Here is a 16387-nt window from a genome sequence, read left to right on the forward strand (position 1 = left end):
AAAAGAACTGTTACAAAACTCCAAGCCTTGCACTTAAAATTGGACACTCACTGTTGAAAGTGAGTGACATCATTCATTGTCATGCTCTTATGGCTGGAGATGACAACTTGATTAAATCCTCAAAGGCGTTTCAGAAGCTTTATACTGCAAAGTGGTCGGAGTACATATCCCACTGTGCCTTAAGCACCATTAGTGACCTGAAATATAACAAAACAGCCAAATTACCGCTCACTGATGATGTAACGAAATTTAACAAGCATCTTGACAAAACCGTTGAATCAGCAACTGCTGCATTAAAGAAGGAGACAACAGTGCAGAACTACTCCAGCCTTGCAAAAGCCGCATTGACCAAGATTGTCCTTTTCAATAGAAGACGTGTTGGGGAGGTCTCAAAGATGAAACTGAGACACTTTCTGGAAAGAAACAAAGAAACAAACACCCTTGATGAATTGGGGCTGTCAGAGTGTGAAAAGAAACTCTGCAACTATTTTGAGCGTGTTGAACTAAAAGGAAAAAGGGATAGAAAGGTAGCAGTGCTGCTGACACCTAAGATGGTAAATGGACTCAACATTATGATTGAGAAGAGGAAAGAATGTGGTGTCCCAGACCAAAATGAATACTTGTTTGCTGTACCAAATTGTCTGACTTACTACAGAGGACATCAGTGTCTCAGACAGCTCGCAGATGAGTGTGGTGCCAAGAGGCCAGAGTATCTACGATCAACTCAACTGCGCAAAGACATAGCGACCACATCACAAATCCTGAACTTGAAGAGCAATGAACTAGATCAGCTTGCTGATTTTATGGGGCACGATATATCAGTACATAGACAGTTCTACCGTCTGTCAGAGCCTACCATACAGAGTGCCAAAATTTCCAAGTTGCTCCTTGCACTGGAAAAGGGAAAGATGCATGAGCTTAAAGGAAAATCTCTTGACGAAATTGAAGGTATTAAAATTCTTATGTTATTTATGTAAAATGTAGACCTAAAGGGGTTATAGTATGTATTTAAAGAAATCTTGGTTTTAAAGGATCTTTAGAGGGCTTCATTACTGGAGTTTTATAGACCATGCCTTTTGTGAATCTTGTGGTTTCAAAGTAATTAATTAAGCTATCAGGTAAATACTTCAGTAAATACGTAACTTTGCTGTCACACTAATGTAGGTCATTCAGGCGCCGTCCATTTTTCTTTGTTCAGCTTTGAGATGGTTCCACACCTTCATCAGAGTCCAGCTGTCTTGAATGAATTGGTTTGATTTGGATTTTCAATGAACACACTTTTTTAAATAAGACCTTACAGTTCATAGTGCATATCAGAACAAAAATGAAGTCAAAAGAGCTGAAGAAAAGCCCGGAGAGAGCTGTAGCAAGACAGAGATTTGGACAAGGCTAGAAAAAAAATCTACTGCCTTTTTTTTCCAAGAGCTCAGTGGTCTCCATAAGTGTAATATGGAAGATGTTTGGGTCAACCAGGACTCTTCCTACAGCTGACTGGCCAGACAAACTGAACAGCTAGGGAGAAGAACCTTGGTGAGAGAGGTAAGCACCCCAAAGATCCCTCTGACTGAGTTCCAGATATCCTGTGTGGAGATGGAGATAGTTTCAGAAACACATGAAAGGCAAAAAACAAACCTGATGAACTCCCAGGCTGTGAGTAACTGTGAAGCCTTTTTATTTGTCTTTCACTGAGGAGAAGCTCTCATTGGTCACCTCTGCCATAGAGACCAGCTTTTGTGCAGATCTGCAGCAGTGGTTGTCGGCCTGCAACCTGGGTCTCTGGAGCTCAGTCACAGTCATCTTCAGGTTCTTAGCTACCTCTCTCATCAAGGTTCTTCTCCCCCAACTGTTCAGTTTGGCTGGATGGCCAGTCCTGGTTGGAGACACTGAGCTCTCAGAAACAATAAATGCCGGTTTGTTATTTCTAGCCTTCTTCATATCTGTGCCTTTCTACAACTCTCCCTGAGCTCTTGGAGCAGTTCTTTTGACCTCATGGATCTAATTTTTGCTCTTATATGCAACATGAGTTGTAAGGCCTTATTAAGGTCATTTTTTGACATGAAGTTGTATGACATCCTCAGCTTCAGTGTTGTAGAGTTCTGTAATTCCAGCTAGTTTGCTGGGGTCACAAAGAAAGTGTTTTGCTTGACAAAACAATGTGTTCAAAAGAGTAACACATTTGCATCACAAAACCGGTGTCCTGACCCACAGTTGTAGCACCACCATTGATCATTCACTCCACCTCGCAGCTACAGCTTTTCCTTTTTCTTTATTTGTGGCCCCAGCAAACTAGCCGGATTTACAAACTTCAACAACAAAACCAGGACAGAGGTCTGCTCACAGGACGCAGTGGGGGAAAAGTCACCTACACTGATAAAATGCGGTGCGTCTGCATCCAGTAAATTTCAAAAAATAACCCTGGTGCGACATCCTGATCGTATTTCACATTTGCCTTAAACATGAGCCTGTTCATAAATTGGTGAAACAGGTCAGATTTTTTTACAAGGTGACTTATTGAGATCAGGTGAGAAATGTAATTTTGTGGTTTCTGTCCAGAAAACCCAGCCTCTGTTTCGCGTGTTTATTTACAGGCCAGTCTTGCGTAGTCCAATGTGGCAGTGACATTGATGTACAATCCCCTGGACAAACCCGCATCTATGAGACTATATGTTGGACAGGCAGTATGTAAAATATAGCAGTAAAAAGCAGTATAGGACATGTTGGCACAGATTGAATTTATTATTTATTCATTGAAACTTAGATTTAATCATCACGGTGATCTATTAGTGGGAGGTATTCCAGAAAGTGTGTTCATTGAAAACTGACTTGATCCAGAAACGGAGTCAGTTACCAAAGTAACATTGACATAACGCTCCAACATTCAGATATTACACAATGTAACCTTTTTAATTTGTTTTTTAACCAAATTAAAGTACTTTCCCATTATTTGTCCAGATGTCACAGATGATGATGATGAGAGTGAGGAGGAACAAACATTCACAACAAACATTCACAACAAAGCAGAGGTAGATTGTCCTCGTGAACTGAACGGTATGTACTTTGAATGTCTATAATGTGTTACAATAGTACATACTGCTGGAAACTAGCTCTAGACACTCCCATTGATTAAATTATTACCTATCCATCATTTATTTTTTAATCTTGTGTAGCTCCTGGCCACTTTACAACAATGGCCGCGTTTCGGATTCAAACATCTTAAGGACTTAAGAATCCTCTACCTCCTAAGCCCGAGAGCCCCACTGGCAGGGGGAATTCATAACCTTTTTTCCAACTTCAAATTTTTCCCAATTTCAAATGACGTCCCTAAAACGAAACTTGTCAAGATCTGTTTTATTAAAAAGATAAATGTCTCTGTTTGTTCATGTCACTTTAATTGTTGCAAAATGGGACAAACTGACCACTATACACAATAACAGATCCCTATTTAGCGCCTGTGTTTCGATACAGTATTGCCACTGAAAATATTGCGATGGTTTATCGATTTTCCCCACCCCCACACCTAGCTAGTAGCCCACTGTAAAGTTGAGGGTGGCCTTATATAATATTTAAACTGCTCTATTCCAGTAGATACATATATGTCTTGGCAATGAAGTAATTAAAAAAAAATTAAAATAGGCTATTTTTCAGGCAGGTGCCTGTGCACTGTTAGAGTATTCTGGGTTGTTGTTACTGTCTGATTTTGATCAAACCTTGTATATATTAAGAATGTGTCCCAAAACCAAGGCTAAATCTAAGAGAGTTGTTTTCCTGGATTTAGTCGGATTTGACACAGAATGACCCAGCTGAATGTCATTTGGCTCAAATCCTCCCATTTACATTGATTCAGGCAGGTTTGATTTTGAAAATAAAACTTGTGTATAAGGTGCTGTAAAAAGTTTTAAAATGGGCATTGAAAGTGCTTGAAAAGTGCTTGAACTATAATAAAAACCATATTGTTTTGGAAGCATATAAAACTATTTTTGCTGACTGAAGCATAAACAATGAACAGTGGAAACGGCCATATTACTTATGGTCTTCACAGGTTGCAGATAAATGTGAAACAGCCATCTAAAGACATATTTGACTGAAAATCACTGGAACCCCGAAACTTTTCTTGGATCAGGAAATGAAGTTTCAATACAATGTAAACCTATATGATCTATTTCTGCTTTTATTGAGCTAACTGATGTTGGATATTAGTGTTTATTGAACCTCAGTTCTTGTCCTCAGTTATATAGTACTAATATAGTAAATAATATTCAATTCCTTTCTTTACAAAATTGAACAACAAATACTTTTTAATAAAAGGCATCTACTATGCTCTTCTGTTACACATTTTTCAGACATGGACACTCCTGATGCAGATGGACTCCCTCCTGTACATAATGGTATGATCAAGTTACATTATAATACGTATCAAGTTTATAATATCCAGTGCTTAACCTTCAGTTAAGTTTCTGGGCCTACAAAGAGGTCATCACCATCATCAGATCAACATGCAGGGACAGAGAGACAAACAGAGAACAACAAAAAGAGAGAAGTGGGGTTTTTATGTTCAATTTGCAGAGGAAAAAAATCTTAATGAAAACGCTGGAAATTTATAAAAAAACGTGAAATATTGCTTGAAATGTTTTACGGTGGAAGTGGAAAAGTCAACATTTTAATGAACGAAATATGCAACCTTTTGCAGTGGAAACAGTTTTACGGATTACAGACACACGCATACAGGAAATACGTCATTTACTACAATTAGTAAACAGCTGGCAAAGTCACTTTCACAAAACCACTATTAATTGTCATGGTTAATTGTTTCTATCCGGATGAAAGTCGTAGCCAGCCATACTAACAATTATGTCATCCTGTTTGTTTTCAGTACGCAAAGACAAGACACGAAGACCATGGACCAAAGCAGAAGAAAAAGCTGTGCTGAGACATTTCAAGTCTCACATAATTAAAGGTCATTTAGCATCAAAGAAGGAGTGTGTGGTTTGCAAAGAATGTGAACAGCCAGCACTGAAAAATAGAACATGCCAAAACATTAGAGACTTTGTGAGAAACAAGGGGCTGACTTTTAAGCGCCAAAACCGCCACCCACACTAAAAAACAATATGTGTGCAGCCAGCGTTGTGACGATAAACAAAAAATAATTTTCAAATAATAATCGTTATATTATACATTATATATTATTAAGTGTAATTTTTTAAAATGTTTTTCTGGGAAGTTGCCGGTAACATCTGGCGGGGGGACAGCCAATGTAAATCAGCCTCTGGCTGCAATTGGGGTGCAATAATGTTGGTTTTTTTCCAATATGTTCAATGTTGCACATTGTCCCTTTGAAATAAATGAATTGAAATTGAAATCTCCTAATTGTGAAAGTTAATGTTCTCAAGAATAGTTACATCAATATGCAATGCTACACAAAAAATTTAAGGCTTCAAATAGCCCGTGATCAGTATCGGTTATCGGCCCAAAAAATCCTGATAGGATCACCTCTAACGTCGACTACATTTTTATGGGTGAGTAAGGCTCCAATACTGGTGCATTTGCACTCCATTTTTTGTGTTGTCTTTTTAGACTATATCTATGGTGTCATACAACAGCTTGTGTTTGTCAAGTTTCTTACTCTTCCTTAACATGCCAAACTTGAAAGGCCTAGAAAAAAACAGATTACGTGCAGGAAACTCAGTTCATTTTCTTTCTTTTCTGAATTTATTCACTCAGAATTGTCTATTTCAGGTTGATAACCTCAACCAATCAAAAGCATTATCAGCTTCTAAAAACAATTAGAAACAATATTAAACAATCCATTAAAAAAGCACGATTATCGTTACTTTACGTGCTGTTAGAGATTTTAATCATGCAGCCCCATACATCAGTGGAGAGAGTAGACATGAGTCCAGGATGTCTTGCGTTGAAAATGTTTATTTACTTGATCAAGGAGAAGTGAATGAATGATCAGTACACATTAAGTTCTGATGCTCCTTTCAATTCTAAAGTGTGTGTCCTCTGGGGAAACCAAACAGATAATGCCAAAAGTTTGAGACATGCCCAAATATGGGCAGATCCAACACATCTACAATATACAGAATTTACTATACCGGTCCATAGACAAAACTTTGCTTAGATGCCCGTCAGGACCTTTGTCCTCCATCCAACATAATATCAAACCTCTGACTCCAGTAACCATTACCTCATTTAGGGAAAACAGTCAATCACATATCTGGCCTTGGCTGCTCACATTGAAAAAGTAATGGTTGACATTCAGTCATTAATTTGTCATCCAATTATTAATCTAACTCAAAAAGTTTTGTTATTTTGGCTAAAAATTTCATAACAAATTAAAGACCACTGAGAATGAAAATAACTAAAAATGAGGATTGTAGTGGGTCTTTAAAAAGGTTTTTAAGAGATTAAATATAGTACTGCATTATTATAGGTCTTGTAATGGTGGTCAGTCCTCTTATACCGTTACCTGGTTTGTGTGTGTGTGTAATATGTAAACAGACCTCATAAACACTGTTGGTTTCACAAACCACCATTTGTGTGACCCCGTAAGCCTGTGATATGTCACATATTTTTCTAAAAGAAAAAATATGATTTTGAAGTCAGATTTGTGTTCTGCATGTAAAACAAAATTTTTTGATATGTCTTTTAAGTTTACCAGATGTTGCGTTAGGTGTGGTCTCATAAACCACTGCCACGCAAGAATCTGCAAATTGGTCTCTTAAACCACATATGCCTGTATGTGTGTGTGTGTGTGTGTGTGTGTGTGTGTGTGTGTGTGTGTGTGTGTGTGTGTCTAACATCACCTCCTCAATTTGTACATGTCCAGCTCATCCTGCCCAATGTGGATGTTGAGCTGAAGTACTTTGACCTGGGTCTGCCTTACCGTGACCAGACAGACGACCAGGTCACCATCGACTCTGCTCTCGCGACCAATAAATACAATGTGGCTGTCAAGTGTGCCACCATCACCCCAGATGAGGCCCGAGTTGAGGGTAAGTTTGACAAGGCCTAATTATACGCTAACTGTGCTATATGTACTATTCTAGCATTTGTGTGGAATTTATACAGCAAATCAGATGACTTCTAGCATTATAAAATGTTTAGAAATACAAAATATTAAATTTTTCAACCAATTGCTGCATTAGTAATAAAATCCGCTGCATGTGCGTGAGTATTTTCATAGGAATACATGTAATGGAAAATATAAAAAAATGCAATGTTTTTTTTTCTTTTTGGATATTAATGAGTGAGTTTCTTAATTTTTCTTGAGCCTTGCTTTGAGTCTTCAAATGGCAAAAGCTTACAGTTTTACACTTTTCTTTTTCAGAGTTTAAGCTGAAAAAGATGTGGAAGAGTCCTAATGGAACCATCCGGAACATCTTGGGTGGCACCGTTTTCCGTGAGCCAATCCTTTGTAAAAACATCCCTCGTCTTGTTCCCGGTTGGACAAAAGCCATAACAATCGGCAGACATGCTTTTGGTGATCAGGTAAGAAATGCGAAATGTGTGTTTTGCTCTTAACAAAGATGCATCCTAACTGATGGAGGAGCAATCTGACAGCTCAGGCTTGATGTCTGATCTCACAGTACAGGGCCACAGACTTTGTTATTGACCAGCCTGGCAAGTTCAAGATTGTGTTTGCCCCAGCCGATGGAAGCAAGCAGAAGGAGTGGGAGGTGTATGACTTTAAGGCAGGGGGCTGTGGGTTGGGAATGTACAACACCGACGAGGTAAGAAACAGTTTGTTTTTACATTTATTTACATTAAATTAGATCCTAATACATCAATGCAATATTTATAGACACTTAATTAATTTTTTTGTAATTTTGCAACTTGGAATGTGTTCTCTACTTTTTGATGTAATGTTCTGGGATGTGATTGCTTCTGTTTAAAGCTATAGTGCATAATTTCTGTCTTCCCCATGAGGAATTCTAAATAATGACAACAAAATGGTCAGTGTCTCCACATGATGCAAGCCTTACGTGATCACGCACACGTCCCCACCCCTCCTCCGTGCACTTGCTAGTAGCCAATGAGGACACGGAGGATTAAAAAAACACGATGGACACTTCAGAAGAGCTAATTATCTTCACTCAAGCTTTTGCATGGGAAAGTCACCGGACCGGCCACAATCTTCTGAACATAGAAATGCAGAGCGAGTTGTGTGGAGCTGAGAGTCTTAATTGGCTTTGTAGAAACTCATTTGGAAATGGCTTGAATGTAACGGATGTTCATTAATATCAAAAGGTTATGCACTATAGCTTCAAAAATCTGGACCATATTAATTTAATTTCTTTGAACAGTCCATCAGTGGATTTGCACACAGCTGCTTTCAGTATGCCATGCGGAAAAGGTGGCCTCTTTACATGAGCACCAAGAACACCATCCTCAAGGCCTATGACGGGCGCTTCAAAGACATTTTCCAGGACATCTTCGAGAGGTAAGAAGTATCTTAACAAGTAACAGATGAGGATTCAGACTTGATGTACTGGATTGTTTTATTACATTGCTCAAGGAATAGACTCTTGAGCAGGATGTCATGTGGTGAAATCAGATGAACATTGTACAATAGTCAGGCCACTGTTAAGGAGACATGAACATTTCTTTACCGGTATTTTGTCTTTTTCAGGACGTACAAATCAGAGTTTGACAAGCTGAAGATCTGGTATGAGCACCGTCTTATTGACGACATGGTGGCCCAGGTTCTGAAGTCTTCTGGGGGATTTGTTTGGGCCTGCAAGAATTATGATGGAGATGTGCAGTCAGACATTCTGGCTCAGGGTTAGTGCACTTCAGTTTGATAATGGGTAGGCAGTTGTTGCTCAGCAAAGGCCGCATGGTCACAATGGCATATTATTTATATCTGAGCTACTTGTCATGTTTTGTTTGAGGGCTTCTTTTTTGTAAATTTGGATTTCTGTGTGATGTGAAGTTTGTCTGTGCGTTGTGTCCAGGTTTTGGTTCTCTAGGTCTCATGACATCAGTGCTAGTGTGCCCTGACGGAAAGACTATCGAGGCTGAGGCTGCCCATGGCACCGTTACCAGGCACTACCGTGAACACCAGAGGGTAAGAAGAGCCACCAGGCCACACTGCTGGCTGAAACTTGGTGTAGTTGAACTTGTGATTCTCCACTTACATTACAAACATTCTCTAAATGTTTGAAGCCGTTGGAGTGCAACCTTTATTCACTTGTTAGTGTTAACTTTGAGATTTCACTCAGTTTAAGCTTAGTGTAAAAAGGAGCCTAATTAAATGAGGCATGTTTGTAAAAAACGTTACAGGGGTGCACGATTCAGAAAATGTCACGATTCAATTTGATATTGATTTTTAGGCTCAAAATAGTGTGTGCGCGTGCGTGCGTGCGTGTGTGTGTGTGTGTGTGTGTGTGTCAAATAGTAATCAATTTTTAGCTAGAGATTCAATCGATTCATGAATGTGAATAGATTTCTTTTGCTCACCCCTAGCAAATTATACTAAATTGCAGTTAACAGATTTCAGCCTAGAAACGATTAAATACAGCATTTTTCGTTTCTAGATCACTTTTGTTATTTTTTTTTTTTATTACCACAGGCAACTGTCAAAATGTATTCAACATTATGTTGTGTGATATATTTTTTTTGTCAGTGGTCTGACAAAAAAAATAGTGAATCCCAAGTTATGTTATTAAGTCCTACAGAATCAAACAGACTACACCTGTTTTACTCAGGAAATGTATTCCATAAATCTATGGTAGAAGAAACACTGATACTAATGTCTCCATCCCAAGTAGCATCAATGGACCTGAATACAAAGCAACCACATGATCTGGAAGTTTCTGTTACATACTTCAACTGTCCTTGCTTTGTAGGGAAAACCAACCAGTACCAACCCGATCGCCAGCATCTTTGCTTGGACCAAAGGACTGGAGCACAGAGGCAAACTGGACGGAAATCCTGATTTGATGAAGTCTGTTGCCTGATGGTTCAATGTCATTTACTCATATGTTTATGTAATCTTACAGCGTAATGATTTGTCACTTTGCATTGTCACTCTCCAGGTTCTCCCAAACGTTAGAACAAGTCTGTGTGGCAACTGTGGAAAATGGAGTGATGACCAAGGACCTTGCAGGTTGCATCCATGGCTTGGCCAAGTGAGTTTACAATTTTATATCCCTGGTCATGGTCAATTTTTTTGACACTTTTTTTCCCTGTTTTAACATAAGGACATATTTTATAATTGATGACAAATGTAACCCCGTGCTCTGTGTTCTCACAGCTGCAAGTTGAATGAACATTATGTCAACACATCAGACTTCCTGGATGCTATCAAGACCTACTTGGACAAAGCTCTGGGCAAATGAAGAGCAATCAGAAGATGGAGAGATGAGCCCCTCTTTTTACCCTCATTTGTATGAATCTTTGTATTCTGAAGGAACCAAGTTTGCTATTTTTCGTGCCATTTTTTTAAATTTGTATTGCTCACTGACACATAACTGTGCTCATGTTGCTTCTCTGCCTTTTCTGTTGCCAACGGTCCAGTTTTGTAATGCACAGTTACATGATTGTATATAAATTAATGTGAAAGCTTTTCACTTACGATGGCCATTTCAAAGACATTGAAGTCTTTTCGATTTTATTAGATCACATCTTCAGGTAAAACTATGTACAAACAAGGACCATGACATGGCATGTTTTGCACTATAAGTATAAATATTAAAAAATAAATAGTGAGAGTCACTCAATAACATGCAGTGTATAAAGATACCTTTTTCTGCTTGGTTGTCAGTTATGTCACTTATCTTCAGCAGTAACACTAACCCTAATGAATGCCTATGGGATCGTAATTGTTTTTATTGACACTCAACAATTGAGCAAAGTTAGACAAATATTGCTTTTTGACATGATTTCAGACTAAACCAAATGCAAAAAAGGTCTGTCTATGGTTTTAAGGCATTTATCAGTTTCTGACTTTGGGGAAGTGGGAACAAGAGTCAAATTCCCCAAAACTACTGCATCTCTGAACTATCTCTTTAACCCAATCCCACACATTTAGGCTATTCTAAATGATCTTCTTTTAATAATTAACGTAATACTTTTCCACTTCTATTCATTGAGCATCCCCTGAAACTGTTTGGAGCGTACCTCGCGCTTTGAAAACCTCTTATTTAGTCAAATGGAGGAGTTTTAATTAAATGTTAGCTGATAGAGGAGGATTCTTCTAGTTTATCAAGCAGTCAAGAAGAAGAAGAATGTTTGAGTTGTTGAATAGCACTGGGAAGTATTGATGTGATCAGTGTTGAACGTGGCAGATTGTACTATTGGAAAAGAGAAAAAGAAAGACTTGTAATCTCTGGAGGAGCTTCAAGAATGATTCAATGGTTAAGGAATGAAAAGTAGTGCTTGACTGAAGACTCAGTGACACAACCTCATGATTCTCATGTTGAACTTGTGTTGAATCCATAATTCCTCCAGAGGGCGTTATAGAGGTTCCCTCACAGGGGATCCAGCCTTCTTGCAAATCCGTATGTTGAAGTGAGAAATAGTTAATGCCATTCACGTGCAATTTCATTTCACATTTGCCCCTTATCTAGCAGTGCATTCATGCAGGGTTGTAGGCTCATTCAGTAGGTGTCATCTGCAGCCTCCAGTGCATGACAGTGAGTGGTGTTTGCAACAACAGGGGGCCAGACCTGACGGGAGTTTTGGCAAAAGCTCTTTGCCGTGATGAAAACTACAATATATCACCAGCAGATGTCGACAGTCAGCCATCCATGCACCACACTGTACTGTGTATAAAAGCTTCACTGTACAACTCTGAACGAGGCACCATGTTTAAAATAGCCCCTGGGCAAAACTGCACCAACAGATCATTATTGATAGTTGTTCCAGTCTGCTTGTAACACAGAATAATTGAGGCTTACTGCAGGAAAACTATTCAGATTGGGTCAGGGTAAATTGCCAATCCTAAAATGCTTAAATTTACTTTCTAGCAATGTTTCTGGGTTTTTATTATGTTAACCTAGATAACAACCTATAAGACCAAAGTTGACCAAAGCAAAATGTGCCTTTGGGATGTATATGTGATTATGATGTCATGAGGCCAGGATGGAAATCTAATTCAAGGCAGCTGGAATATGCAACCATACAGACACTGACAGAACAACATTTATTTTCAAACATTATTTAGTACTCAAAAAACTTGACAGAGGTTATCTTTATAATTGAACCACTGCCCAGGGAATATGTTTGTCTCTCTCTTTCTGCTTGTCACTAGAAAGGAAAGAAAATTAACAAGGTGCGTCTATCAAAGAATTACAAGAAATTTGCATTCAGATTACCCCCCCTTTTTTAATATCAACCTGGAGGAACAGTCCCTTGAAAACTGTTTAGTGCTAAAAAACCTCTCACTTAATATGATCTGCGACCATAAAAGAGTCATATCTCGGAGAAAATTGTTCAATCGCATCCTGGGAAAAGATTTCCTATGGAAGTGTTATCCTTGCACAATGCAAAGCATCCGTGAAACAGTGTAGAACCAATCAATGAGTGCACACTTTACAGTAAGAGGGTTTGCACTGGAGTGAATAAGGCTTCCGAAAGACCGCATAAATTACCCAAAAGTTACAACTCAGTTCCAACAACAGGCAACGTGTCCTAAAGCACCAACCTCCTGCCAGCTGACTGCATAAAATAAATTAGTGATTAAGTGACTACCATTTAATAAGTGAAGTTACCCCCTTCACAGTTCACAAGTCAGACATGTGTTTCTGCCTTATTTATTTGTATTCATGAAATGTCCCAAAAGTGTTTATTTTTAAATTTTTTTGCACTTTTGTCTCATTTAACATTAGTGTGATAAAATGCTCACAATGACAATGCTAACATTTTGTGGTTTAGCATGAGGTTTACCATGTTCACCAACTTAGTTTAGCACATTGGCCGGCTAATATATGCTAATTAGCACAGACAACAGCTAAGGCCGATGGTTAATATAATTTGTTTGATAAGTTAGAGAAATCGTACACACATCCACTAAACCTCAGTTGGACTGGTGCTGGATATAAAAATCAATATAATTGTAAGATGAGTACCTGCTACTGGACTCAACGCTCCCTTTAATTGTATTAGCGGCATTCAACCAACTACAGCTCTAAAATATCCACAGGATGGAAATGAGGGATCACATCCATATGATTGAGATTAGATGATGATGTCACTGGCCATTTTCCAACATTATCAATATCCCTCATTCATTGTAGCTTTTGTAAGACAGAACAAGAATCGTTAACCCATCGTTTTTATGGTTGTTCATTCTATATTGCATTCTGGAAACATTTTTATAACGATATGGCATCTAAAACAACCCACACAATCACACTTGAAGGGAAACATGTTATCACCTACTTTGAATGGAAAGATAGCAAGTTGTGTAATATTGTAAATCTATTGGCAGCACTGTGGCCTCACAGCAAGAAGGTTCTGGTTCTGAATCCAGGTCGTTCCGGGCCTTTCTTTGTGGAGATTGTATTTTTTTTGTTGTATGTTCCATCCGGGTGGTCCACCATCAAAAAACGTGTACTAGGTTCTCCAGTCAGTGCCGCTGATCAAGGCACTGACTCAGATCTGGAGTTGGTCCTCGGGTGCAGTAAATGGCTGCCCAGTGCTCCTTTGAGGGATGGGTTGAATGCACAGGATGAATTTCACTAAATGTACAGTATGTGACAAAGTAGCTTTACCTTACCTCTTTATCTTGTTGGGTAAGTTCCATATTCACAAAAGTTTCCAAATCAACCCCATGTTTAAACTATTCCTAATTGGAACTGACATGTACTTTGAGTTCCTTAAATTGATGACAAATACGAAAGTTATTTTAATAACTGATATCTACCCAACAATTTAAGAACACCTGCTGTAACTATATCTTAAATGAAGTTTGCAAATCTGTCACTTCTTTATATTTCTGTTTAAACTATTACTTTCATTCTTATTTTTATACTATGTCATGTGTACTTATTTATGTACAGTTTTATGTTTAGGAACTGAGATGACTGAATGTTTGTAAAATAAAATTCTAAATTAAAAAAAAAGTTTAAAAAAAATAGTGTCTGTCTTTTTTTTTCAATGAAAACCTTTAGTTGGTCAAAACAGCGTTAATAAAATGAAATAGAGGTGATACTCCTTGTTTATCACTTGTTTTGAATTGTTCAATAACTAACCACAGTGTTGGACAAATTGCAAATCTTTTCAGATTCCATCTGAAAAGGACATTAATGAAAACAATTCATGACAATCCATCCAGTAGTTGTTAAAACAACTGCAACAGTGACAAATTAAAACACGAGTCTCCATCAATTTAAACTAGAGAACCTTTATTAAATAAGTCATGGTCAATTTCCATGAGGTCTCGGTTTGATATTCCTCATCTCAAAGAAGAACTAGCAGACGGTTCCTCTGGTTTAGTGTGCATATCAAGGCTGACCTGCATGGCAGGACAGGGGGAGCTGACTGTCTTCCCCAAAACAGAATTATGAATAACAGGACTAGTGTCAGTCCACATTCAAGTCAATCATACAAAATGTAACCTGGACCAGCAAAGAATTTTTTCTTCTTCTTTTAAATCTAGACCGGATTTTATATCCACTGTCAGTGCTTCCCCCCCCCCCCCCCACTTGAGAGAGGAAATATCTTTCTGAATTAAGTGACTTGAAAGTGAAGTGAAAACAGCCCTGGATTTAAGAGTGCTGAAACTACAAACAACAAAAAACCCAAACTGCTGATTCTCCATCCAAACTGCTCATTCTTCAATTCGCATTTAAACTGACAACTGTAAAATATCCATATCAAGGAAACTTCAGTTTACAAAAACAAAAAAACCCTACTGAGAAAGCATATCAGTTTGTGTTTATCAATATTGCCGTTATGGGGGTTTGAAAGATTCTACGATCTTATTTCCCCCAGCTCTTCGCCTTGAGGCAAATGAGTTCACTCCTACTGGAGACAGCCTTCACAGAAAAATGACAGGTCTCAATAAAAAAAAAAAAAAAGTGCATGTATTGTATTGTTCACTCTGTAATTCAAAAGCTTTGAGCAGTATATTCACTACACGGGATAGAATATTAATGTAAAGCTAAACCATGTGAGACAAAAACGGTGTGTAAACACACTGCACGTTGCAGGATCATTTGTACAGTGGCAGGGCTTTACATGTCGGTAACATTGTTTTCTGGTTATCAGCCGACATGGGACAGTAGCAACTTTGGTAGTAAGTGCCCTGGCAAGAAAAAGACTACAATGTCCTGTGCAGAAAGCACACACGCATTGAAAGAGCAGCCTGTTTGAACTGAGGGCTGGGCAGGAATGGGTAGCTACAATTAGGAACTGTTTAGTAAGAGCATTCAAACCTATGAATATGTTGTGACTATGTATCAAAAGTTCAATATACAGTGAGTAAATAGCTGACATGGTGGAAGCTTAGTTGCACATGTATCTAGCTGGCACTTTCAGTCAAAAATATAAGGGCATACATTGGTTGTGGATGACAATAAACATGGCAAAAATGGTAAACATATTTCTATCACATCAAATGTAACTGATGGCTCTGCAACTTTTTTTCTTTTCTTTTTTTTCTTCTTCAAATAACAGATACATACACACAACATACTGTCTGCCAGTGAGAGTCTTTGAGACGGTAGGCGCAGTAATCCCCAAAAAATTAAGGAGCTCCTGACCAGCGTCCGCAGTTTCAGTGTCTCTGCCATAGCAACAGAACTAAAACGTGTCTCTTGAAGTGCGTCTCCTTCCCGGTCTCCCATCAGAGTCCATCAGTTCTGGCTCTTCTGGAAGGAGGCCAAAACTAAAACAATCCCTGTCCCCAGTGTCTCCCAAAGCCTTGACAACAACTCTGAAATTTTCTTTCTGTCTTCACAAAACAAAAAAAATGATCAACAGTTCATCACCACTCAAGGTGTAGCGTAGCTGCTTGTATCCTTCCCGAAATTGTAATACTCCTCCATGTCCTCCATGTTTGCTGTAGTGAGTTTAGTGAGGTTTTGGGAGCCACCATTGTCCATGTTGTCTGGTGATGTAAAGCTGAAGTTCTGTCCTTCATACTCCCCCTGGCTATCCATTTCTGGAAGAACTTCTGGAAAATACAACACAAACATGAAAAGCGTTAGAAAGCACATTTCCAAAGCTACCACAATTAGTGTCATCATGCTGAAGGTATTCCTGGGCCACCAGTGTTCATTAGGGTAACACATCCTGTTTCACATTGTTTTATTGCTTTAATGTTAATAGATGTGGGTTCTTGCTATGAATTTAAAAAAATTAAGGAATTATTAATTTTGTGATTGTGCTACAAAACCTGACTTATATATATATATATATATATATATATATATATATA

The 16387-nt window shown here is 38.4% G+C and overlaps 3 protein-coding genes across 5 annotated transcripts in view; 2 read left to right on the plus strand and 1 right to left on the minus strand.

Annotated features, from left to right (window-relative positions):
* The first annotated feature begins 288 nt into the window (after nucleotides 1-288).
* Nucleotides 289-5273, plus strand: LOC116693817 (uncharacterized). The gene is made up of 4 exons (XM_032523042.1): nucleotides 289-948; nucleotides 2953-3048; nucleotides 4341-4385; nucleotides 4871-5273. Exons 1-4 carry the CDS (start codon nucleotides 396-398, stop codon nucleotides 5095-5097), a joined length of 921 nt encoding a protein of 306 aa, XP_032378933.1. The 5' UTR covers nucleotides 289-395; the 3' UTR covers nucleotides 5098-5273.
* Nucleotides 5274-6832: 1559 nt separating this feature from the next.
* LOC116691798 (isocitrate dehydrogenase [NADP], mitochondrial) lies at nucleotides 6833-10755 on the plus strand. Its single transcript, XM_032519707.1, has 9 exons — nucleotides 6833-6995; nucleotides 7331-7491; nucleotides 7590-7733; nucleotides 8307-8443; nucleotides 8633-8784; nucleotides 8958-9070; nucleotides 9852-9949; nucleotides 10041-10133; nucleotides 10259-10755. Exons 2-9 carry the CDS (start codon nucleotides 7348-7350, stop codon nucleotides 10341-10343), a joined length of 966 nt encoding a protein of 321 aa, XP_032375598.1. The 5' UTR covers nucleotides 6833-6995; nucleotides 7331-7347; the 3' UTR covers nucleotides 10344-10755.
* A 3579-nt stretch (nucleotides 10756-14334) lies between these two features.
* The window catches only part of znf710b (zinc finger protein 710b), a 32107-nt gene continuing 30054 nt past the window's right edge, over nucleotides 14335-16387 (minus strand). For all 3 annotated transcript variants that reach the window (XR_004331799.1, XM_032514663.1, XM_032514655.1), the window contains one exon: nucleotides 14335-16123. Coding sequence is in view for 2 of the 3 variants with exons in the window: in XM_032514663.1 (XP_032370554.1) it covers nucleotides 15942-16123 (182 nt within the window). In the remaining variant the exon portion in view is untranslated. The remainder of the gene's footprint in view (nucleotides 16124-16387) is intronic.

This window comes from Etheostoma spectabile, chromosome 1 (genome assembly GCF_008692095.1).
Source record: "Etheostoma spectabile isolate EspeVRDwgs_2016 chromosome 1, UIUC_Espe_1.0, whole genome shotgun sequence".
Classification (NCBI taxonomy): domain Eukaryota; kingdom Metazoa; phylum Chordata; class Actinopteri; order Perciformes; family Percidae; genus Etheostoma; species Etheostoma spectabile.

Coding starts and splice junctions, on each gene's coding strand:
- LOC116693817 (XM_032523042.1), top strand. CDS start 396: ATGAAACTGAGACACTTTCTGGAAAGAAACAAAGAAACAAACACCCTT. Junction 949..2,952: donor ATCTCTTGACGAAATTGAAG/GTATTAAAATTC, acceptor TTATTTGTCCAG/ATGTCACAGATGATGATGAT. Junction 3,049..4,340: donor TTGTCCTCGTGAACTGAACG/GTATGTACTTTG, acceptor CACATTTTTCAG/ACATGGACACTCCTGATGCA.
- LOC116691798 (XM_032519707.1), top strand. CDS start 7,348: ATGTGGAAGAGTCCTAATGGAACCATCCGGAACATCTTGGGTGGCACC. Junction 7,492..7,589: donor GACATGCTTTTGGTGATCAG/GTAAGAAATGCG, acceptor CTGATCTCACAG/TACAGGGCCACAGACTTTGT. Junction 10,134..10,258: donor TGCATCCATGGCTTGGCCAA/GTGAGTTTACAA, acceptor GTGTTCTCACAG/CTGCAAGTTGAATGAACATT.